Source organism: Symsagittifera roscoffensis, chromosome 2, assembly GCF_963678635.1.
Source record: "Symsagittifera roscoffensis chromosome 2, txSymRosc1.1, whole genome shotgun sequence".
In the NCBI taxonomy this organism is placed as follows: domain Eukaryota; kingdom Metazoa; phylum Xenacoelomorpha; order Acoela; family Convolutidae; genus Symsagittifera; species Symsagittifera roscoffensis.
In genome coordinates, this window is record NC_087063.1 from 3,701,316 (window position 1) to 3,722,433 (window position 21,118).

Consider the following 21,118-nt stretch of genomic DNA (forward strand, 5'->3'; position numbering starts at 1 on the left):
TTTAAAAACTACAGCTGATTTGACCAAAAATGGCGTTTTTTCAGTGCGCGTCCCCTCTCAAATTTAATATTTAATATTGGCGCCGAACGAAAGGGAGAATCTTTTGGAAAAACTTGGCAACCAGAATTGAGGGGGGTCGCCCTCCCCCCTCTTAGGCACGCTACTGCTTATAAGTTAAATATCAAATGAATGCAGAATGCAACTAAACAAAAAATCGTGTTATTTTGTTTGAGAGTTGAACAATGTTATCGCAAAAACTGCATATTTTTTTGATAGAAAACACCGCAAAATTTTTTTTTATTATACAGAAAATTCCCGAAAACGTGGAAAAAGTCAATAAAGCTTTAAGCTCACGCATTACCAAAAACAGAAAATTTTCAAACAATTATTTTTTTTGTGAAACAGGTGGGCCGAAATTAAGGACCAACTGGACGAAGTTAAAGAGAAGAGGAGGTCTTTTCTGGATCTGCTTCTGATTGCCAAACAGGAGCACGGACTCTCTTTTGTCGACATCCGGGAAGAGGTGGACACTTTTATGTTCGAAGGTGTGATCAATACTTTACAACTTACACTTTAATCGTGGATATTTTGGACTATTCATTCAGTTAAGCACATTTTGATGTTTTTGTAGAGCTGAAATGTATCAAACAGTTTTGTATAATTTTGTCGAAACTTTGAGTTGATTGATTTTCACACAAAGTTAAAATATGGAAGAAAGCCAAAAGAAAATTCTCTCAACAATTCTATTTCAAATTTTTGATTATTTCACTATGAATGTCTACCTGAGGGTTTAAAATTTCAGTTTCATTTGTACCTTGACTATTAAAAATTTAAATAGTGAGTTATGACTGGAGTGTATAACTCATAGAGTAATTTCGGATAGGGTACACCGTCTGCTCGTCACGCTATCTTATTTTCGGCCGGATAGATTCGTGCAACTTCTTAGTCTAATACCGATCCTAATCTTACTCTTATACTATCTAGTCTCAGGTTGTTTAACTAGTCTCTGCTAGGCTCAATAGATCTAGGGTATACTGGTTTATTGCGGCTGCTGAAGTGCTCGGGAGAGTCCAACTAATTTCTAAGTTAAATTCAAATCTCTCTGGTGCTGAAATTACAAGTAACTTCAGCACTTACAAATAAGTGGGTTGTTAGTTAGATGGATCATGATTGGTTAATATTAAATACTTTACATTGGTAAAATATCTAATTTATCCAATCATAAAATGTAGTTTAGATCAGGTTCCACCCATCCGGGTTTTACAGAGTTTTTTAGAATAGTTCTTCTGCAATTCGAAGGATGGATGATGGAAGTTGGTGTTTGGCGAACATCTTATTTCTTCTGTTTCCTTTTTGTTAAAGAAGTTCCAGGAAGCTGGAGTTAGAGACATAAGACGTTGTGTCTTCTAGTGACAACGACTAAGTCTTCGCAACAAACTCAAATCTGATTTCAGAATGGTTGGCTATGTCAGGTTTTTCTGTTCTGCGTGGAGAACTTCTTTTGTGTCTGATCTAGTTTGGGAATGGCGTGGAGATTGTGCGTGGAGGGGATGCCTGGTTACTCGGATCTGTACGTATACTTGAACATCGAGGTGGTCATTGGTCTAGTTCAATGAAGTCCTTTTCTGCGAAGTCAAGTCGTACTCTAAATCCTTTGAGTTGTGATTGTGAGTGGCATATCGATTGTGGTTGGTCATTCTCTCTCGAGTGTAGTGGGGTCGTTTTGTCTTTAGATGTTCGTCCTTGGTGTTGTATTCTGATCTATGTATTGCATAATGTAATTTACATTTTATAAAACATTTATTAGTTTAATATTTTTTTATTATGATTTTAGTTAGTTGTTTTCACAAAAGCTTTTTGTTTTAGTTCGGTTATTTTGAAGAGTTACTCACACTTGAGTAGCTCTTATTAAAAATAGAGGTGTGGTCACAAAGCGTGGATGTAGCGCGGTGGGTTAGGCCGGCTATAGAGCATGCTCAGGACGTCCTTCCTGGTGGGTTAGGCCAGGAATGGGAGTATGATTTCATGCGGTTTTTGTGAGGGGTCCTGTTATGTGACAACGTTTTATGTTGGGTTTGTTGTGGTTTTTCTTATGTCTTGTTGGTTATGTCCTTTTTCCAAAAAGTAAATTGTTCGTGGTATGGGTTTGTCTTTCGACTTTTTTGTGTTTTATTATTTCTTTCTTAGACTTTATAATAGTCTTCAAAAGAATAAATTATCCAGTTTTAAACTGGGTTAATCCGGTTTGGGTACCGTTGGTTTCCTTTTCTTAGTCATGCTGTTATTCTATGATTTGTGGTATTTAGTAAGCTGCGTTGGTTAGTTTTGTTTAATATATGATTCCTTTCCAACCGGGTTAAAGGAAAGTTTGAAACATGTTATTATATGTTAGAGTTGTTGAGTGTGAAAACTTGAAACTGAAATTCATTATTTTTAAACAATTCTTCGTGGGCGAGCTGTGCGAGTGTGGATAGAATTTCTGTGCGAATGAATGAAAATATCAAAAGGTTAGTACTGCAATTGCATTTTATTAATTTACTGCATAGAATTTGGAAATTTACTGCTAGTTATGGGGGAATTTTAAGTTACAAATTTTCATTATAATTAGATTTACTGCTTGTGGGGAAAATTTTAGAAATGAATTTACTGCATTGGTATTAAATTTATAAATTTATAAGTGTAAGAGATTAATAGAATTGTTGAAGTCTGTTTGATGAAATTTGCGATCTTTATTTGTTTTTTGTGGTTTTTGTAGGTGATCGTCGGATGAAGGCTAAAAATCTAAGGAAAACATGGATAAAGTATGGTGAGTTTTTTAATATTTCAATTAGTTAGTTATATTCATTTAATTCATACTTACCTGTTAGTCGTCGGGGAAAAAACCGTGGGGGAAGATGTCGTGAATTAGTTCTGAAGTTGTTAGTAGTTTAGCTAAGATGCGGATGATATTTTTAGTCTGAAGCAGTGGCCAAAGCAATTGAAGTGCCTTAATAGTGGTTAGTTCTTCAGTGCCAACTGCAAACTCATAAGGTGTGTTTTGGATTAGATTATATAATTTGTGATTGAATTTAGTGTTGTGGATGAATTCTAAAATTGGGATTTCTATAGGTTGTACAAACTCGTGCGGGATAAGGAAGGGTCGGGATTCTTCGGCGTTGAAGGTCTTGGTGATGGGACAGAAGATGTACATTTGGGTTATGGGGTCATAATTACGAAGAATACCATGGAGGTTAGTGTCTTTAATACAATATGTGAAATTTAGGAAAAATGGTGAAGTGTATTTGGAATTAATGAATTGAAAACGATGGTGTGGTTGTCTAGAGGGTGTGTGTAGGTCAAAGTGATTTTGGATGAAGCGATAATAACTATATGTGTGGGTTTGTTTAGTGCGCAACATAATATCGTGTGAGCAGTGTAAATCTCTTTCGTGTGGTGCAAGGAAATGAAAGGTTAGTGAAAATATTTGGAAGCGTTCTTTAAAACTTTCGTATGCTTGTGTGTCTGTTAGTGCTTCTGAAATAATGTGATCAAACTTTCGGTCGAAGATGTTTAGTGTAAATATATATGGTGTCTTGATGAAAAATTTCTCGGTAATTTGTGGATTAGCGAAGCGATCGTCGTCTAAGAATTGATCTTGGTTAGCTCTGATGATGTTGTGATCATAGTATTCGAGTGTATATTCGTTAGCTCTAGGTGCAGTGTGTGTTTTTAGTGATTTTTTATATCCAACGTAAGTAAATTGTCTAGCGGTTAGTGGTGTAGTGAGTCGATATAGCATGTCCGTATTTCGCTCTATATCGATGTGAGTGTTAGATAAAGGTAAGCAAAGAGTGTTAGTAAAATGATAATATGAGGTCCAAGAGAGAGTGGGCATTAAAACGTATTCATCTACAAAGTTGCGTGTTTCGTTAGTGTCGTGGGGGGTGTTTAAGGTGTATTGTGGGAATGAGGGTAAGGTGATGGCTAAAAATTCTTTTGTGTTAGTATGCTTGGGGTGGTTGATGTATTCACGGGCTGTTCCTGGTTTTGCTGGGAAAGGATGGTTGGGGAACTTTCTTTTAAAAGTGCGGTAAGCTCTATTAGTGTTGAGTGAAGATTCAGTTGATGTGGATGATGGTGCTAATGATTCAGTATAATTTGAAGAGGGTGTAGGGGTAGGGGGGTTGGATGAATTTATTGTGGAGGAGATTTGGTTTATGGTTGGGGTATTAAGGTGGTAGGGTTGTTGTTGAAGGGTAATAAAATTATCTAGCTCTGGGGAGATTCGGGGGGTGTCTGGAGAATGAGATGATTGGTCAGAATGGTATGAGGAGTAGGTTGGGGTAACCTGGGAAGCATAAGAGGGTGTGGGAGTGATTGGGTCAGGGTTATTGGATAATATGGGTTGAAAAGGGGGTTGAGAAAAATTAGAAGAGTTATGAAAATTATTGGATGGGGATGGTTCTGAGTCGGCAAATTCATCGGGGGTTTCAATATTCGGGTTATTGAGTTGTGAGATGAAATATAAAACTGAGATGTGTGAATTAGTGTCGGAATTCATGCCTGATGTTACATTACTAGGTGAAAAATCGGGTGGCGGAAAAGCAAAAAGTGGTATTATTGGGATTGGAGAGGTAAGATTGGTTGGGTGGGAATTTGATCGGTGTAGTGATCCAAGTTGGCGGCTCATCGTGGGCTAAAAAAATGATTATTTTGAGACTGAAAAGCGGTGGTATGGGGTTGTTCAATAATTTGTTCATAAGTATTATCATCTTGTGACTGGTGTGTCATTATATGTTGGATGGGACTTTGTGATGTGGTGAGTCGAAAATTTGGATTATGTGTGATGGCTAAATTTCGAAAATTTCGTGGGACTAGGGATAGTGGATGGTTATTTGGTAGGGCTGGTAATTGTGGTGCCGTTGGCGTTATGTCTACATTGTTATGTTCTTCGTCGTATGTATTTTGTCGTGTTGCTATTTTTGTGTTATATTCTTTTATTTGTGCGTCTAAAAGAATTTTGTTTATAGATGTAGAAAAGATTCCAAAAAATCCTGCAAAGAGTATGCGTGCTACGCTTGCTTGTCTGTTTACTTGTGTGTGTATAGCACATGTGTTGTAGATTCCTTTTAAAAGTGAGAAAAGAAATCCAATAAAGTTAAACATTGCGTATAAAATAGTCAATTTTTCTAAGATGTAGTAGGGCCATCCTAGAAAATCGAGGATCTCATTTTTGAGTGTAACAAAGCTAAAAATGTTAATTGGTGATATATCTTGGGGACGGTATTTTTCACCGTTTAGATATATATAATCTTTAATGTCTTTAAAATATCCGCTATAGTCTTGCGTGTAGATATCGGCAAATCCTGCGGTTTCTGCAAGTTTGCGTAAATTTTGGTCTATTGATTGTCTTTGTATAGTGTCCATTTGTGTTAATAATTCTTGGAATTGTTGTGTTCTAATGTGATGTTGAATATCTGATTTTGAAAAGATTCCTATTGATTGTAAGTCTATATTTGGGTTTCGAGCAATAGCGCGAATGCTTTCTGGTGAAAATTTTTTGAGTGATTGCATTAATGTGGGATATGGAGTGAGAAGATAATATTTATTTTCATCAGGGTTTAGTTGTACTACATTGTGGCTGTTTTCTGATCCACATGGGACTGCGGTATCCCAGAAATAGGTTCTTCGTGAAAGTGTATCCACGAAATGTACTTTATTCTTATAAAAGATAGGGATTCTTTTATAACATCGTTTATCTTCAAAAACGTATAGTGGTGATACTTTTTTAGTACAAGTATAAAACCATAAGATGTTTCCTTCATAGTCTAAAAAATTTGATCTATTTCCAGATAATAAGTATCCTGCATAGGGTATTTTTAATACTGCTAGTGCAAGTGATTGTAATATTTGTGTTCGTTCTAATTCGCATAGTTGGTGTAGTGTTTCTAATTCGGAGAGTGACATTTCTTGAAAAATTCGGTTAATTGTATAATCTAGTTTCATATCTAAATGAATATCATAGTGGATATTACCGAAATATGTAGTATTCATTAGTGATAATTCTTGTAAGCGTGTGCTTCTGGTGTCATGGGGTTTTAGATGTCCACCAGGTTGTCCGTTGCTTTTTTCAAAATTAACTGGTATATAGGATGTTCCTTCGTTTGGAGGATGACCTGTGGCATATGGGTCAATTTTTATTTTTCCAGTGGTCATGTCGAATCCTTTTTCGTATTCAACTAATATTTCAGAGTATTGTGTTTTATGGAGTGGATTTCTATATTTACATGCAAGTTCTGTTTCTTGATATATTTGAAAACGTGTCAATTTATTTTCTATATTGTGTATGTTTCTAAAATTAGTACTTTGTTTTCGTGATGGATGTACTTGTTCATATGGAACTGATTGTATAAAGTATTTTTCGTGAAATTTTATCATACGAGCGTGTATTCTTGCTACTTGAAATGTTGTACATGTATCTTCGGGGAACCAAACAATTGTTGCTTGTGTTCTCGTTGTAGGGTCGCAATAACCTTGATCATTTTTACAAGGTAATCGGATTCCTTGATAGATCATTGTATTATCTGATAAATCTCGTGTTAGTTGTATTTTTTCGAGTTGTATTTTCCAATCGAAAAACATTATTTCTTGGTATCCTTTATTTTTTGTGTCTGCTTTGCAGTTTGATGGGTTATTTATACCAATGTGTGGTATCCAATGTTTATCGTGTAGGTCATAGGTTAATCGTCCGTGTGCGCCGTTATATGGGTATTTTTCGTCTAGTTTTATATGTCCTTGGTGTCTTTCAAGTTGTGATTGATGTACAGAGTCTGAAAAAACTTGAAAGTTAACTAACTTTCTTTGGGAGTTTTTATTTCGTGTGATGTTTAGTCTAAGTAATTCATTTTTACAATCGTCGGGATTGAGATGTAAAAGACGTTCTATATTACTTTGATAGAATGATTCATGGTCAAGTCGGTTTTTGTTTCCGTTCGAGACTTGTGAACAATGTACTTTTTTTTCGGAAAATGTTGCTGTGAATTTATAACCTGTAACTGTTGTTGCTCGGGCTTTTGAATAGAGTGTTGCTATTACATCTGTGGTTTCTATAGCTTGTGGTTCTGTTTCACATTGTGATACTTGATTTATTGCATATTTATGTAGTGTTTTTTGTTCATTTTCTTCACAATCGTAATGTGTTACTAATAAATCTTGTGGTCCTGTACGAGGGGAAGGGTTTATGTTTTGATTTGAGATTACTAGAAAAAGGAGTTGGAGAAAAATTAATAATTTTAGAATATACATGTGTATGATAATCCTGAGTATGGATTATAAAATGTAATGTAGCCAATTGTGTTTTTGGTATATCTGTCGTATTTGTATATTACTTCAGTAGTTATAAACGGTGGTGGTAGTGATTGAGCTGTTATGTTAGGTGGATTTAATGGGTAGGGATGTTGGGTAATATTATTTAACTTAACTGTGATTTCAAACTTTAATTGTAAACTGTTTTGTTGGAGTATTTGAATATTGTGATCACGGATATCGTTGTGAATATCTTGGCGATATTGTAATCTATTAAGTGCCCAGTTATGAAGGCGGTTACTTTCTTGATGTTGTCCAAATAGTGGTGGAGGTGCTGTAAATGTATTCCAATCTAGTCTTAAAGGAATATTTATTGATGATTGTTCTCGATATCTGGCGTCGAGATTATTTGGAAAATTTAAGTTAAAAGGTGGTGGTGAAATCTGGCTTATTGATGGTGTTGATGGTAGTGATAATGTTTCTGGTAGTGATGAGGATGTTGTTGTATCCGTAGAAATATCTATGGGGTCATTGACTAAATTTGGTTCACCTTGTGTAAATGAATGTGTAGTCCAATATGGAAATCGTGATGTTTGGTTTGTGGGGTTGAAAGGATTTTCACGTATTTGCTCAGATGTTGGTGTTGAACCTAAGTAATCTGATGGTAGGCTTGAGGTGCTACGTTGTGAAAGAAGCGTAGGGGTTTCTGGTAATATACCAATGGGGTTTTCTGGAGTGTTTTGTGATGGGGATTGAGGTATATCAAAATGAACTCGGGGAGTTTGAAGATTTCTGTTTCGTCGAGGATGTATAATTTGTCTATTTATTTCGACTGTATTTTGGTTTTGACTAGAATTTCTTATTCTACTTAGTTCTTGTGGTAGTGTTGGGTATAGGTTATATGTTGGTTCGCTTAAAGGTGCTTGTCGTTGAACTGGTTCTAGTGGTTCTGATAAACGAGCATGTCGTTCTTCAAAAGTGTATGGATTGTCTTGAAAAGAAATTCGTGTAGATGTTTGAGGATTTTGAGTAGTTGAAGGTGGTGTTTGGTTATCTTGGGATGATGTCGGTGAAGACTGATTCTGTGACTGTTGGGTAGCAATTTTTGATGGATTTTTGAATTGTTACTTTAGTGGGAAGGTTTATGTTTATTATAGTATTCTTCCAAAAAAAGAATTAGAAGGATTGTTGCTAGGGCAAATGTGAAGATTGCTTTCTTTATACATTTACATATTGTCAAAATGAGGGATGATAAAAATGTTATGAAAATTACAAACAAAAAAAATATCGGTTTACTGAAAATTGTTCGTATCATTTAGACAAGTTATATGACTCGTACCTGTGGATGTAATCAAGGGTTTTGGAAAGTTGGAGGAATAGTTCGAGTATAGTGTAGAAAATTAAAAAAATGTTACAAAAAATGATTAGGATTATTAGAAAAGATTCAAGTATATCAAAAAGAAATATTATAAAGGTTTCAAGTATTGTAAAAAAATGTTTAAGATTTATGAGTATTTGAGTAACTGATTGAGAGAAGAGCATTTAAGAAATGATCTATTGGTCGAATATTTTTTGCTGTTTGAGGCGATTTTCTAGTGTGGTCGGATTATTTATTAGTTTTTTGACAAGTGGGTTGAGTTTTGTAAAAAATTGATGGGGGCAATTTTTATGGTGACTGGGAGGTCGTCTTTTTCTTTATTTTTGTTTGTCAAATGATCCGGGGTATGGTGAGATTTTTATACTTTAGGCTAATTAAAATGTTCATTTTGTTACTTTAGGCTAAGTTAACAAATTTGCTTTGGGGGTATTCGTGGTCTGAGTTGGGGAAATATTGTTGATCTTTGGGTTATTAGATAAGGGAGGGGTACGGTATTATGGTGATATTTATTTTAGTTGTCAAGTTGGAGTGGTTTGCTTATTTTTGACCTGGAGGTCGTAAAGTTATAGTTATAGATGTGCCTGGAGTTCTATATGATTCGTCTAATTGGTCTTAGTTTGAGTTAGAGAAAGTGACGGATTGGATGAATCCTATTGGTCTATTTTGAACTAGAATTATTACGTACTTGTCAGCATGTTATTTTGAAAAATGTAAATGAAAAATGTTTCGGAGGTTTCAAGATTGTGAAGCAAATGTTAAAATTACTTTTGAAATTCCACTTTCTTTAAAATTTTAGATTGGGGGATGAATATTTTATAGTTTTTACGTGGTTGATTTCGGAGTCTTGTTGTTTTTCTATTTTCTGATTTGTCAATTTGTTCTTGGGGTATTATTTGTTCGGTCATTTTTCTATTTTTTCTTTGTTTTGGAGATTCTTTATGGTTTTGTGTATTGTTTTTGGTGGCGGTTGGTTTTGTGTTTTGATTTTCGGTGGGGTTATCATTTTGTTCTGTGTTTTTCAGATGTGGTTCATTTTGAATGATTTTTAATCCTGTGAAAGAATATAATTGAGTTAATTCGCGGAGTGCGTATTCTTTTGGGTAATAAGGTAATAGGTTGTTTCGATGTTGAACGATTTCTTTTTTGTTTGAGTCGGTAATTTTATATGTGACATCAGTGGGTTTTGCAATTATTTGGTATGGTCCTTTTCGAAGGGGTTGTAATTTTTTAGAAATTCCTTTTTGAGTATTAAAATTAGGTATTAAAACAAATGTTCCAATTTTTAATTCGGAGGCTGGTGTAAAACGTGAATTGATTTGTTCATTAATGTTTTGTCTTTGTAATAACTTTTTTGTTATTTTTTGATAAATTTCATTGTGTTTTTTATCTCTATTTAGAATCCATTCGGTGTGTGTACCGGAGGCTAGTTTAAGAATTTGTGGGTGATGAAAATGATCTTCATCGTGTGTATGTAAAGGTAGGTTATAACAAATTGAGTCTTTATTTGGTTGACAATAACCTTGTGCGTTTTTATGAGAATTTGCTGTAAACATTATTGGTTTGCGTGGCTTTTGGTTAAAAACCATTTCGTATGGTGACATTCCTAAAGTTGTCGTAATTTGTGAATTATACGCTAAGGGAAATAATTTTACATCTGCTGACCATTCGGTATATTTTGTATCATTTCCGTTGATGATACATCTAAGATATTCTTGTAATGAACGGTTCATACCTTCGACTAAGCCGTTTGTCCAAGGTGCATGAGATGTACGTGGTTTGTGTTTAATGTTATATAAATGACATAGTGTGATAATTTCATTATTTATGAATTCTGTACCGTTGTCTGTAACTAAAATTTCTGGTAGTCCGAATTTTGCTATCCAGTGTTCATAGAGTGTTGTGTAAGCGTAATAAGCGTTACAATGTGGTACTGGGTTAAGTGCTACATAATGTGTAAATGCGTCAACAATTACCATAATGTAGGAGTTTCCTTCTGATGAGGGTGAAATTGGTCCTTTAGTATCAAATGAGATACGATGATTGAAGTACAAACTTTGTCCTTTAAAATCTTGTTTTTGTGCTATTTGTTTTTGATTTGGGTAAGGTTTATTTAGTTGACATACTATACAGTCATTGCATAGTACTTTTATCCAAATTGGTGCATTTGGGAAATAAAAGTTTTGTATAAAATTTGAATATGTTTTCTCTGATCCAGAGTGTCCTTTAATATTTTGTGTATGTGAAATATTAAAAGCTATAAGAATCATACTTAAAGGGAGACATGGAACTGTAGATTCATTCAGGTTATACTCTAAAAGGTCTGTATTTTCGTTAATTGTTGTGTTGTTAAATTTGCGAAAGTATCGGAGGAGTGTTTTGTTTCCTAGAATGGTTGAATCTGCTTTGATAGGTTTAGTTTTATATTTGTGCCATGATTTCAGTTGTCGAATTACTGGGTCAAGGTTTTGTATTGTTTCAATGTTGAAATTGTAATTATTTCTGTTGGGGGGAGAAAAATGTTTTCGATTTCTAATTTAGATAAGGGTATTGTATCAAGTGGGTCGTGAAGGTCAAAAACTTGATTTATTGTGTATTTTGAATCATTTGTTTGTGGTCCTGATAAATTTATTTTATCAGTTAAATCTTCTTTTTCAATTAGTGGAAAATGGTCTTTCTTAGGCGGGTGTTGTTTAGTTCGTTTTTGTTGGGTGTTATTTTTTATCCATTGAGAATATGGGATTGGTTTGAAAGTTGATGTTCCAAGTAAATCAACTTCATAATGATTATTTTGACAATCTAAATAAAGTGGGAAATGTTGTAAACTATTTATTTGTGATTGTTCAATATCAGTTTTTACTGCATATTTGCATTCCAATCGGGGTGATGTTTCGTTTTCTGCAAGGTAGAATTTTATGTTTTTGGGTATTTCAACTGTTGTTTTTCGTGTAAGTAATTCAGGTGGTGTATTTCGACTTAAGGTGTCTGGTAATGCAAGATTTTTTCTTGCAGTCCAAACTATATGTAAGTTTGGAAATTTCATTAGAATTAGTTGAAATCTGTAAACTCGGTGGTTTGGGTTAGATTTTTGTGTAAAGAGAAAGATGATTGGTTTATGGTCTGTGAATAGAACTGTTGGATGTTTTGATCCAAGTATCAGAAATTCATATTCTGTCAGTGTATATATTATGGCTGTACATTCTCTCATTAGAGTTGAGAGTCGTAGCTCTGCTTGAGTGAATAATCGAGAATTTGCTGATATGAGGTTCATTTTATTTGTACCATTATGTGATTGTAATAGTGCTGCACCGATGCCAAAGTTCGAAGCATCGCACATTGCATAAAATGGTTGATTTGAATCTGGAATTGTGTTTGAAATTAGTTCAGTTAAAAGTTTCTTTACTTCTTCAAATCGTGTTTGATGTTCTGTGTTCCATTCAAAATTATTTTGTTGTCTAAGGATGTTATAAAATGGTCGTAGATATAATTGCATTTTATAAACATATTTACTTAAAAAGTTTAACATTCCAAGAAATTCTTGGATTTTCTTTTTATTTGTTGGTGGTTGAAGTTTTTGAATAGCGTCAATGCGTGATTTCAATGGAGTGATTGTTTTTCTTTCTATATTATGTCCTAAGAATTTAACTCTTGTCAAAAAGAAGTGTGATTTATCGGGGGCGGCCTTCAGATTTTCGTTCTGAAGTATTTGGTGATATTTTTCTAAAACATTGAACATCTCGTCTTTTGTTTGTGATTGCATAAAAACATCGTCTAAATAGGTGATTGCGTTTTTCTTGAGTATTAGTGGTCTAAAAATTTTGCTCATAAAAGCTGAAAATGCTGCTGGTCCTATGGATATTCCATAGAATAAGCGGTTGAATTCATATTGTTGGTTTCCGATAACAAATTGTGTTAAACGTCGTGATTGTTCATCTAGTGGCATTTGATTGTATGCACTATTCATATCGGCGGTTGTAAAGTATTTGCCGTTTATTTTTGTTAAAATAACTTGTATTGGTTCAATGGGCCAATTACATTTTGATTCATCTATGAGTGAATTGAGGTATCTAGCGTCGAGAACGATTTTTAATGATTCTCCTTTAGCTAGAATGATAACGGGGTTGATAAATGTGTTGCCTTTTGGTTGTTCTTCTTTATTAACTGGTGATATAATGTTGTATTGTTCTAAAATATCGAGTAATCTGTTCACTTTATCATGTAAGTGAATTGGTACTTTACTTGCTCTCTGTTTTTTGAAAACTGCGTCTGGTTTTAACGGGAGATGTAGTGATGAACTGATTTTTCCAACATCGAATTTTGATGTTGCATAGACTGATGAATATTTAATTAGCTGTTTGGCTAATTTTTCGAATTCGTTTTGTGTTATTTGTGAATGTTGGAAATTAAACATTGTTAAAAATTTTTGTTGGTCCTCTGTGTAGTTACTTATGTTGAATGTAGGTTTGAAATATGGAGTTTTTGTGAAATAATCCGTATTTCTGTTTTCGTTACTTATTATATTATTTATAGATAATTCTTCATTAAGAATTGTAGATTGGCAAATATCTAGTAATTGGAGTATATTATTTACGCGATAGGCTTTTTCGTGTATTGGTGATATTGTAGCGTTGGTTTCACAATATCCTAAAAGTCCTAAAGGTAATGTTACTTGGTAAGGTGTGTTGTTATAGACATGTAAGGAAATGATATCGGAATTCGAATTTTTCAAATATTTTATGGATGAGATTGTGATTTTGAAAAATTTGTGAATAGGTTTGAATTCAAATTCTGACATATAAAATTTTTGTTTGTTTTGTTCTTTATCATATTGGTGAACTTGTTTGATTGAAAAATTATAGATATTTCCTGATAGTGGTTTTAGGTGTTTTCTTTGTTGGTTAAATATCGGGTAGAATTTTGAAAAGAATGGTGGTTGTTTATTAAATCTTTGAAAAAATGTTAAGGATGTTTCTTTTGTTTTTGTATATTTATCTTTGATTAATATTTTACTATTTAGTATGTTAATTGTTGGTATATACTTCGAAATAAATGGTATTCCAATGATATTATATTTAATGTCAGTGATATGGAATATTTGTTTAAATGGCTTATTTAAAATTTTGCTTTGTTCCATTGTTCTGGTGGGGAGGAGAAATAATTGGATTTTTCCGTAGTTTATCAATGTTGATCCTTGTGCTGTTGCTAGTTTGCTGGAGGTTTCAAGAGGTGTTAGCTTTGGGTGTAAGGTTTTTATTTCATTCCATGTGGGGATGTTTATTATGTTTGATTCTGCTCCTGAATCAATTAAAAAATCTATTTCAAGGTCTGGTGGTTGAAATTCTTTATTTCTTGGGCTTTCTAAGAGAAATGGTATTGTCCAAATTTTTTCTTTGGGTTGTTCTTTTTGTATATTTTGATAAATATGGTTTGTATTCAAGCATTTTGTTTTGGTATTTTTATTGGTTTGATTTGTAGTGTTAATCTCATTTGTTTCTTGCGTCGTTGGTGTGGAATTTATGGGTGTAGTGTAATAATTTTGAAGAAATTCTGATTGATTTTCATATATGTGTGATGAAAAGGGTTGTTCATATATGACAGATTCATAGTCATTTTCGACTTTTATCATATTGATAGAAAGAGTGTTTTCAGTATCACTTTCTGAATCTGATGATGTACAGTTTATTTGATTGAGTTGTAACGTATCAGTTACTGTGTCATCAATACCTGGAGGGTCTGATGTTGTTTCTGGGTTAGATTGTACTTGATTGATTTGTCTTTGATTCTTAGGTGTACTACTTATGTGGCGATTATTAGAATTATTATAGTTATTATTATTCCGGTGTGGTGATTGGGAATAATTTCTATAACGATTATTATAACTTGAGTGTCGATTTTGTGAATTATTTCGCGATCTATTTTGATAATTGTTGTTTGGTCTGTTATAGTTCGATCTATTATATGAGTTATTCCTTGATTGATTGTTCGGGTAATTCTGGTTTCGGTTGTTTGAATAACTTCTATTTCGATTATAGGAGTAGTTTCTATTCCTATTGTATGATGAATTTCGTGATTGGTTGTTTGGATAGTAGTTATTTCTTGATTGGTAATTAGATCTAGAAACAAATCGTTGTGTATTTGAATTTGATCTGGAGTAGTTATTTCGACTATTTGGTCTATTGTAGTGATTTTGTGATGAATTATTCGTGTTTCTTCGTTCTGGTGATCTTCCTCTATAACTTGAGTTATATGGTGATTGATTTCTTGTATAATTTGTATTGTTCGGGAGTGGTTTTCCTGAACTGTTGTTGCTGTAGACTGTTTTGTTCGGTAGATTTTGATCTTTTTTCATGTATTGATAGAATGATTTATTTGGTTCTTTATATTTTTGAGGTTTATTTTGATTGTCTTGCTGTTTTTGTCTACATTCGGAAATACTATGTCCGTATCGTCGGCAATAATTACACCATTTTTTGAAAGATGGTTTGCCTTTAAAGTTTGGGTTCTTTTCGTAAATATTGAGTATTTCAGTGATTTTTTCAACGAGGTCTGTCTCTGATTCCTGTATATTATTAATATTAGTAGGAGTCGTTTCAATTCTGTTAACGTATTGTAATTTCAGATTTTCCGTTTCTTCTAGTTTCATCGTGATTTCTGCTTGTTCTAATTTGTCTACTAGTTTTCGAAAATCTAAATCGGGTTCTCGAATTGAAGAAGGATGGGATGCTCTCTTTTTTATTGCTATTTTCCTTAATTGTGGTGTTAAGGTCATCATTAAGATTTCTGTCATCTTTGTGTTTTTATAGTCATGTGTATTTAATGAATATGCTTTTCGAACTAGTGTTTCGATTCGTACTGCTATTTGCTTGATGGTTTCGTTTGGTAATCTGCGAATTTCATTACATAAAACTCTTTGTTGTTGTTTGTTTCTTTCGGAGTCAAACATTTTTGAAAATTCCTGTGTAAACCTTTTCCAGTTTGATTTTATTTCTAGAGGTAGTACTGAAAACCATTTTTGGGCTGCGCCATCTAAGGTTGTTTGTATTAACGCTGTGCGTCGATGTATCCAATTTTGATGTAGTGGCGTATTAATTGGTTCAGGTCCAATATTTAAAATCAGGTTTGCTGTTACTGCATTTAAATAATCTTCTACAGAATATTCAGGGTCTGTTCCTGTGAAAACCATTAAAGGTTTGTTTGATGTTATTGATGATCCACCCATAAGGTATGGATTCATTGTCATTTGTAATGATTCTGCTGCATTTGGCATTTGAGAAAAATTTGAAAGTTGGTTTCTTGTTATTTCATGTTGTTGGAGATAATATGGGAGTGGTATTTCATTTTGCATTTGTGATGCTTGATACGAGTGTGCAGTCATTGGATTTTGTTGTTGAATTGGTTGAAAAGATTGTGTATTAATTAGATTTTGTTGTTGAATTGGTTGTTGATGTTGTGCATCTATTGGTTGTGGAGAAAAATTTCTATGATTTGTACGTGTTTTCTGTATTCCTTGTCTACGATATTCTTGAGTATTTGGTGCAAATATATCTGGTTGTAAGAAATAATCATCTGAGGATAAATAATCCATTTGATAAGATGTCTGTTTTTTATTTTTATTTTGTTGAAAAAATGGGTAATTTTCACTGTGATCCTGTGGAGGATTTGTTTGGAAATTTATTGAATTAGGTTGGGTCATTGGGTTATCCCAATTTCGAGATCTTGTATATTGGTTAAAATTTCTTTGTGGTTGATTATATGTTTTTGATGGATGTGTATAATTATAATTATGGTCTGTAAAGTTGTTTCTAGTGAATGTTTTGCGTGTTTTTGATGTTATTGTCATGGGTCTGTATGTTTGGTAATCCATATGTGAATATTTAGGGGCAACCGAAGGTTTAACGGTTGATTGTAAGGTTACCTGTGTTTGTGAAGGATTTGTATTTCTTGGTGTTGTTAAATTTGGGCGTATTGGTGAAATACTTTGTTGTGTAGTTGTTGTGTGTACAATTTCTTCATTTATGAAGTGTGATGGTGTCTGGATATCTTGTTGAGTAAGATTCCTAGTTCCATTGAGGTTTTCATTGTGTATAACTGTAGAGTTTAAACTATTATTTTGTGTATCGGGTAAAAATGTATTATAGTTTAATGGTGTCGCATCAATGGTTAATGGTATTACTTTTACATAATCTCTTATGTAAGATATTGTACTTATTGCATGACTTGAGATTGTTTGTGGGAAGCTTATAAATGCGGGATGAGACCATTCGGGGTCCCAAACATAATCTGATTGTTCTGTGATAGCGGTATCATCGTTCGAGTTTTGGGGTCTAAAATTTTTTCTTGCTTGTGCAATTAAATCAATATTGTGTGTGAAATAATCTATTATGAACCATGCCAAAATTTTTTGTAGATCGTGTTTTGAATGTTGTGAAACGTCGTCTTTCGTGAAATTTTCTTTAATGATGTTTAAATAACTAGAGAGTAGTGTGATTTCATGTCGTACTCTTAAATGTTTAGATGTTTCTGTCGGTGAGACATTTGTTATTGGGATTTCGTTTTCTAATATCGAAATATAACTATATATTATTGCGAAAACTTCATTGGTGAATATGGAGTTTGCTCTTTGTGAGTTATGATATTGGATGCTTTTTATATATATTCTGAAAAAACTTTTGAAAATTCTAAATCAAGATCGTCTGTTTGAATTGTATATTTTCTATTATTATGGTTTGGTGAGGTGAATTCTATGGAGTAGATTCCATACTGTTGTGTTATGTTGCATATATCTTTTAAGTAGTGGTCTATGATTTGTCTTTTGATTTTTACATCTGGGAACTCTGTTTTACATGGACTGATTCCGGGTTCAAATAAATTTAATAGTAAATTTTTGCAAAATATATGCTGTCCTCTATCAGTGGTTGCATCTACTATAAAAGGAAAGATTTCATCATCATCTGGACTTTCTTCACCTGGAGTGTGCGTTGAGCTCATTTTTTCGTTCGATGACTGTTAATATGTAATTATTAATGTGTCGAATTGGTTGATTCCAATTGTATAAATGTACTGGTTTGTGTTTATACTGCTTTTTTATTCTTCTTTTTCCTCTTTTTGATGGATTTGAAGTTGTTTCTGAGTCAGAAAAATATAATTGATCGTGAAGTGGGTAATTTTTATCTATTGATTCTTTTAGTTTGTAAAGTTCGTCTAAACTGTTGGTTTCTGATTCTGAAAATGCGTTTCGATTTTTTGAAAATCTTTTTCGTGTTATTTGTCTTTGTTTCGTTATTATTTTTCTTTTTAGTGTTTGTCGTTTTGTTCGAATGTATCCAACTGTTTGTGTATGAGGTGTGATTACAAGGTCGTATTTTTTGTTATCTATTTCACAATTGTGTAAAACGATTGTTTGTTTATTTCCTAGGTTTTTAAATGACATAAGGTTTAGGATGACGGATGCAAAAGGTTGTTAAATGATTTCTATTTTCCTAAACTGTTAGTTCTTACGATTTTTTGGTTAGCTTAACCTGGGTCTATTTGTTCAGGGTTGGAGAGAAAAGTATATCGATTCCGAAGAATGATTTTTTACTTTCTCGTGGCTAGTATAAGTTAAGGTGTTAACTTACTTAATCTTACTTAGGGGTAGTGATTGTGTTCAAGGGTTGGAGAATAGTAAATCGATCCACAAGGTTCAGGTATAATTAGAACGCGAGTAGTTCGTTAGATACTATTTTAAACTTACTAAGTCTAAGATTTATCCTGGGTCTGGTAAGAGGGGGGGTCAAGTGAAGGATGAATAACCGAAGTTCTTCACTATTTATCCTAATTTGAATGATTAGTTTTGTTTAAAAATTTCTATTAGTCTTAGGTCTTTAGAAAGGGTTGGGTAGTGAATCGACGTTTTAGGTCGTTAGACACTAATTAAGTGGGTGGGGGAGAACAAAGTTGTTCTGTTTGATCCAAGGATAAGCCTTGATGATCAAATTTGAAATTTAATTAAGTAGAAAATGATTTAAGATCCAAGGAGAAGCCTTGATGATCTGGTTTTAAAATTAAGTGAATTTAAGTTTTAATAAAATTTTAAATGTGTGTAAAGGAAAGATTTAGTGTTTTGATGATATTAGTGGGTTTATGATTGCTGTTATGTTTTAGGTGATGGAGCTGGAACAACAGGATGATTTATGATTACTAACCATTTATTGTCATGCTACTAATTTTTATTTTTTATTTTTCAATAATTATTTTTCAAACATGTTTTGTATATTACTGCAGAGTTTTAGGAAAACTATCTTAGATCTTTTTATCAATCGTTATTGTATATTAATAATTTTGTTTAGCGCCTGAAATGATTTTGAAGATTAACTTCAAGGTTTTATGTTTGCAAATGAAAATCTAAATTCATTGCCAGTAGTATTCTAAATATAAAAGTTTGTTCTGGTTTTTGCCTAACTATCATATAGCTATATGGCAAGTTTCTACTTTGTCGTATGTCGTCTCTGGTTCGAGGTCTTCTTCCAATTCCGGGTAGTTCTGTTATGGTTCGGAATATTGGCTCTGATCTATTGAGTCGTAGAGACATTTCGATTAAATTGTCGTATAACATTTTGTAAATGTTTTTGTCTAATTTCTAATCTATTTTGGTTAATTCTAAGCTATTAAGGTCTTGTTCGAGACTTATGGTCGCACCAGATGAGTTATGACTGGAGTGTATAACTCATAGAGTAATTTCGGATAGGGTACACCGTCTGCTCGTCACGCTATCTTATTTTCGGCCGGATAGATTCGTGCAACTTCTTAGTCTAATACCGATCCTAATCTTACTCTTATACTATCTAGTCTCAGGTTGTTTAACTAGTCTCTGCTAGGCTCAATAGATCTAGGGTATACTGGTTTATTGCGGCTGCTGAAGTGCTCGGGAGAGTCCAACTAATTTCTAAGTTAAATTCAAATCTCTCTGGTGCTGAAATTACAAGTAACTTCAGCACTTACAAATAAGTGGGTTGTTAGTTAGATGGATCATGATTGGTTAATATTAAATACTTTACATTGGTAAAATATCTAATTTATCCAATCATAAAATGTAGTTTAGATCAGGTTCCAATAGATTTGGTTTTTTTTATTGTTTATTTTTACCGTTTACTTTTGTACTGATACATATCTTCGGAAAAAACTGAATCTCAATTTATATTAAATTTATTGAATTAAAGCTTAGAAAAATAACCAAAAATACATGCATATATTTATAAAGCAGGAACAAGCACAACAGCGGTTCTTTGTGATGAGATGAACAGCTCGTATGTTGGTCCTTTCCTGTGTGGATAAATCGTTTTAACTTCAACTTTACAAGAATAAATTGTATTTTTCAGGTCACGACACAACGGCAGCTGCCATGTCTTTTGTACTGCAGATGTTGTGCAACTACCCGGAAGTGATGCAGAAACTACAGGAAGAAGTAGACGAGGCTTTCGCCACTGTAGCTTTGGAAGAAGAAAATGTCCAGGAGGTCAAGGTCAGACAAAACATCTTCTGCTGTATTATATATACTAGCTTATATCAGATCTCTTTAACCCGAGTCGAGATTTTTCACCAAATTTGAAGCAAGATTTGAGCGTTTTTTTTTTAGACAATTGCGCTCAAAATCTTGCTTCAAAATGAGCGGTTTAAGCGGTTTTTGAACGGTTTATCAAAAAAAAACGCTCAAAAACCGTTCAAATTTTGAGCGGTTTTGAGCGGGATCTCGACCCGTGAACTATTTCCTCTCTTTTGCAAAAGAAAGTAGTGAGAGGGGAGGGGGAGGCAGATCTGTTACTAGGTACAAAAAGTGTATATGCTTAACCGTAAAATAACTTCATGTATCTGGGTTACATGGCCATTGGAAAACTTGGATTACCTGCAAGGAATTTAAAGAGTCCAGAGGAATCCTGGACTTCTTGGCAGGAACCATCCAGGACATTGATTGACCAGAAGTCTAGGATTCAGAGGAGGTCTCAGCTACTCAAATCAAGAACTGCAATTTTATCCGACAAAACATAACCCAAATGAGTTTTGACCTCCCTAAATATTCTATTGTTCAGCGGTTTTTGTGAAACTTAACCTGAGCATTTTCACGGGTGAATCTGATTTGTTCTAGTAAGTTCTTCAAAGCATGCCACAGTTTAGCTGTCTGTGTGAAATTTTTTCACGGGGGAATTTGATTTGTTCTAGAAAGTTCTTCAAAGCATGCCTTATTTGGACGCAGTGTTGAAGGAGGGACTGCGTATGTTCCCTTCAGTCCCTTCTATCGGGAGAACCCTCACTGATGACATAGAGATAGAGGGCTACAAACTACTCCAGGGCACTCAGGTCATACTTCACATATATGCCATACATCATGACCCGGAGTTGTATAGTGAGCCATACACGTTCAACCCCGACAGGTAATGAACGTAGTCTCAAATAAGTAATTGATTTTGATTAGATTTTGATTTA

General features: G+C 33.6%; 2 protein-coding genes across 3 annotated transcripts in view; one reads left to right on the top strand and one right to left on the bottom strand.

Moving 5' to 3' along the window:
• LOC134838866 (ATP synthase subunit alpha, mitochondrial-like) overlaps positions 1-21,118 on the bottom strand; it is a 494,565-nt gene that overhangs the window by 235,887 nt on the left and 237,560 nt on the right. The gene's annotated exons all lie outside the window — the stretch shown is intronic.
• The window catches only part of LOC134839436 (cytochrome P450 4V2-like), a 34,946-nt gene that overhangs the window by 8,629 nt on the left and 5,199 nt on the right, over positions 1-21,118 (top strand). For both annotated transcript variants that reach the window (XM_063854984.1, XM_063854983.1), the window contains exons 6-8: positions 406-545; positions 20,017-20,159; positions 20,855-21,066. In XM_063854984.1, the coding sequence (XP_063711054.1) occupies positions 406-545; positions 20,017-20,159; positions 20,855-21,066 (495 nt within the window). The remainder of the gene's footprint in view (positions 1-405; positions 546-20,016; positions 20,160-20,854; positions 21,067-21,118) is intronic.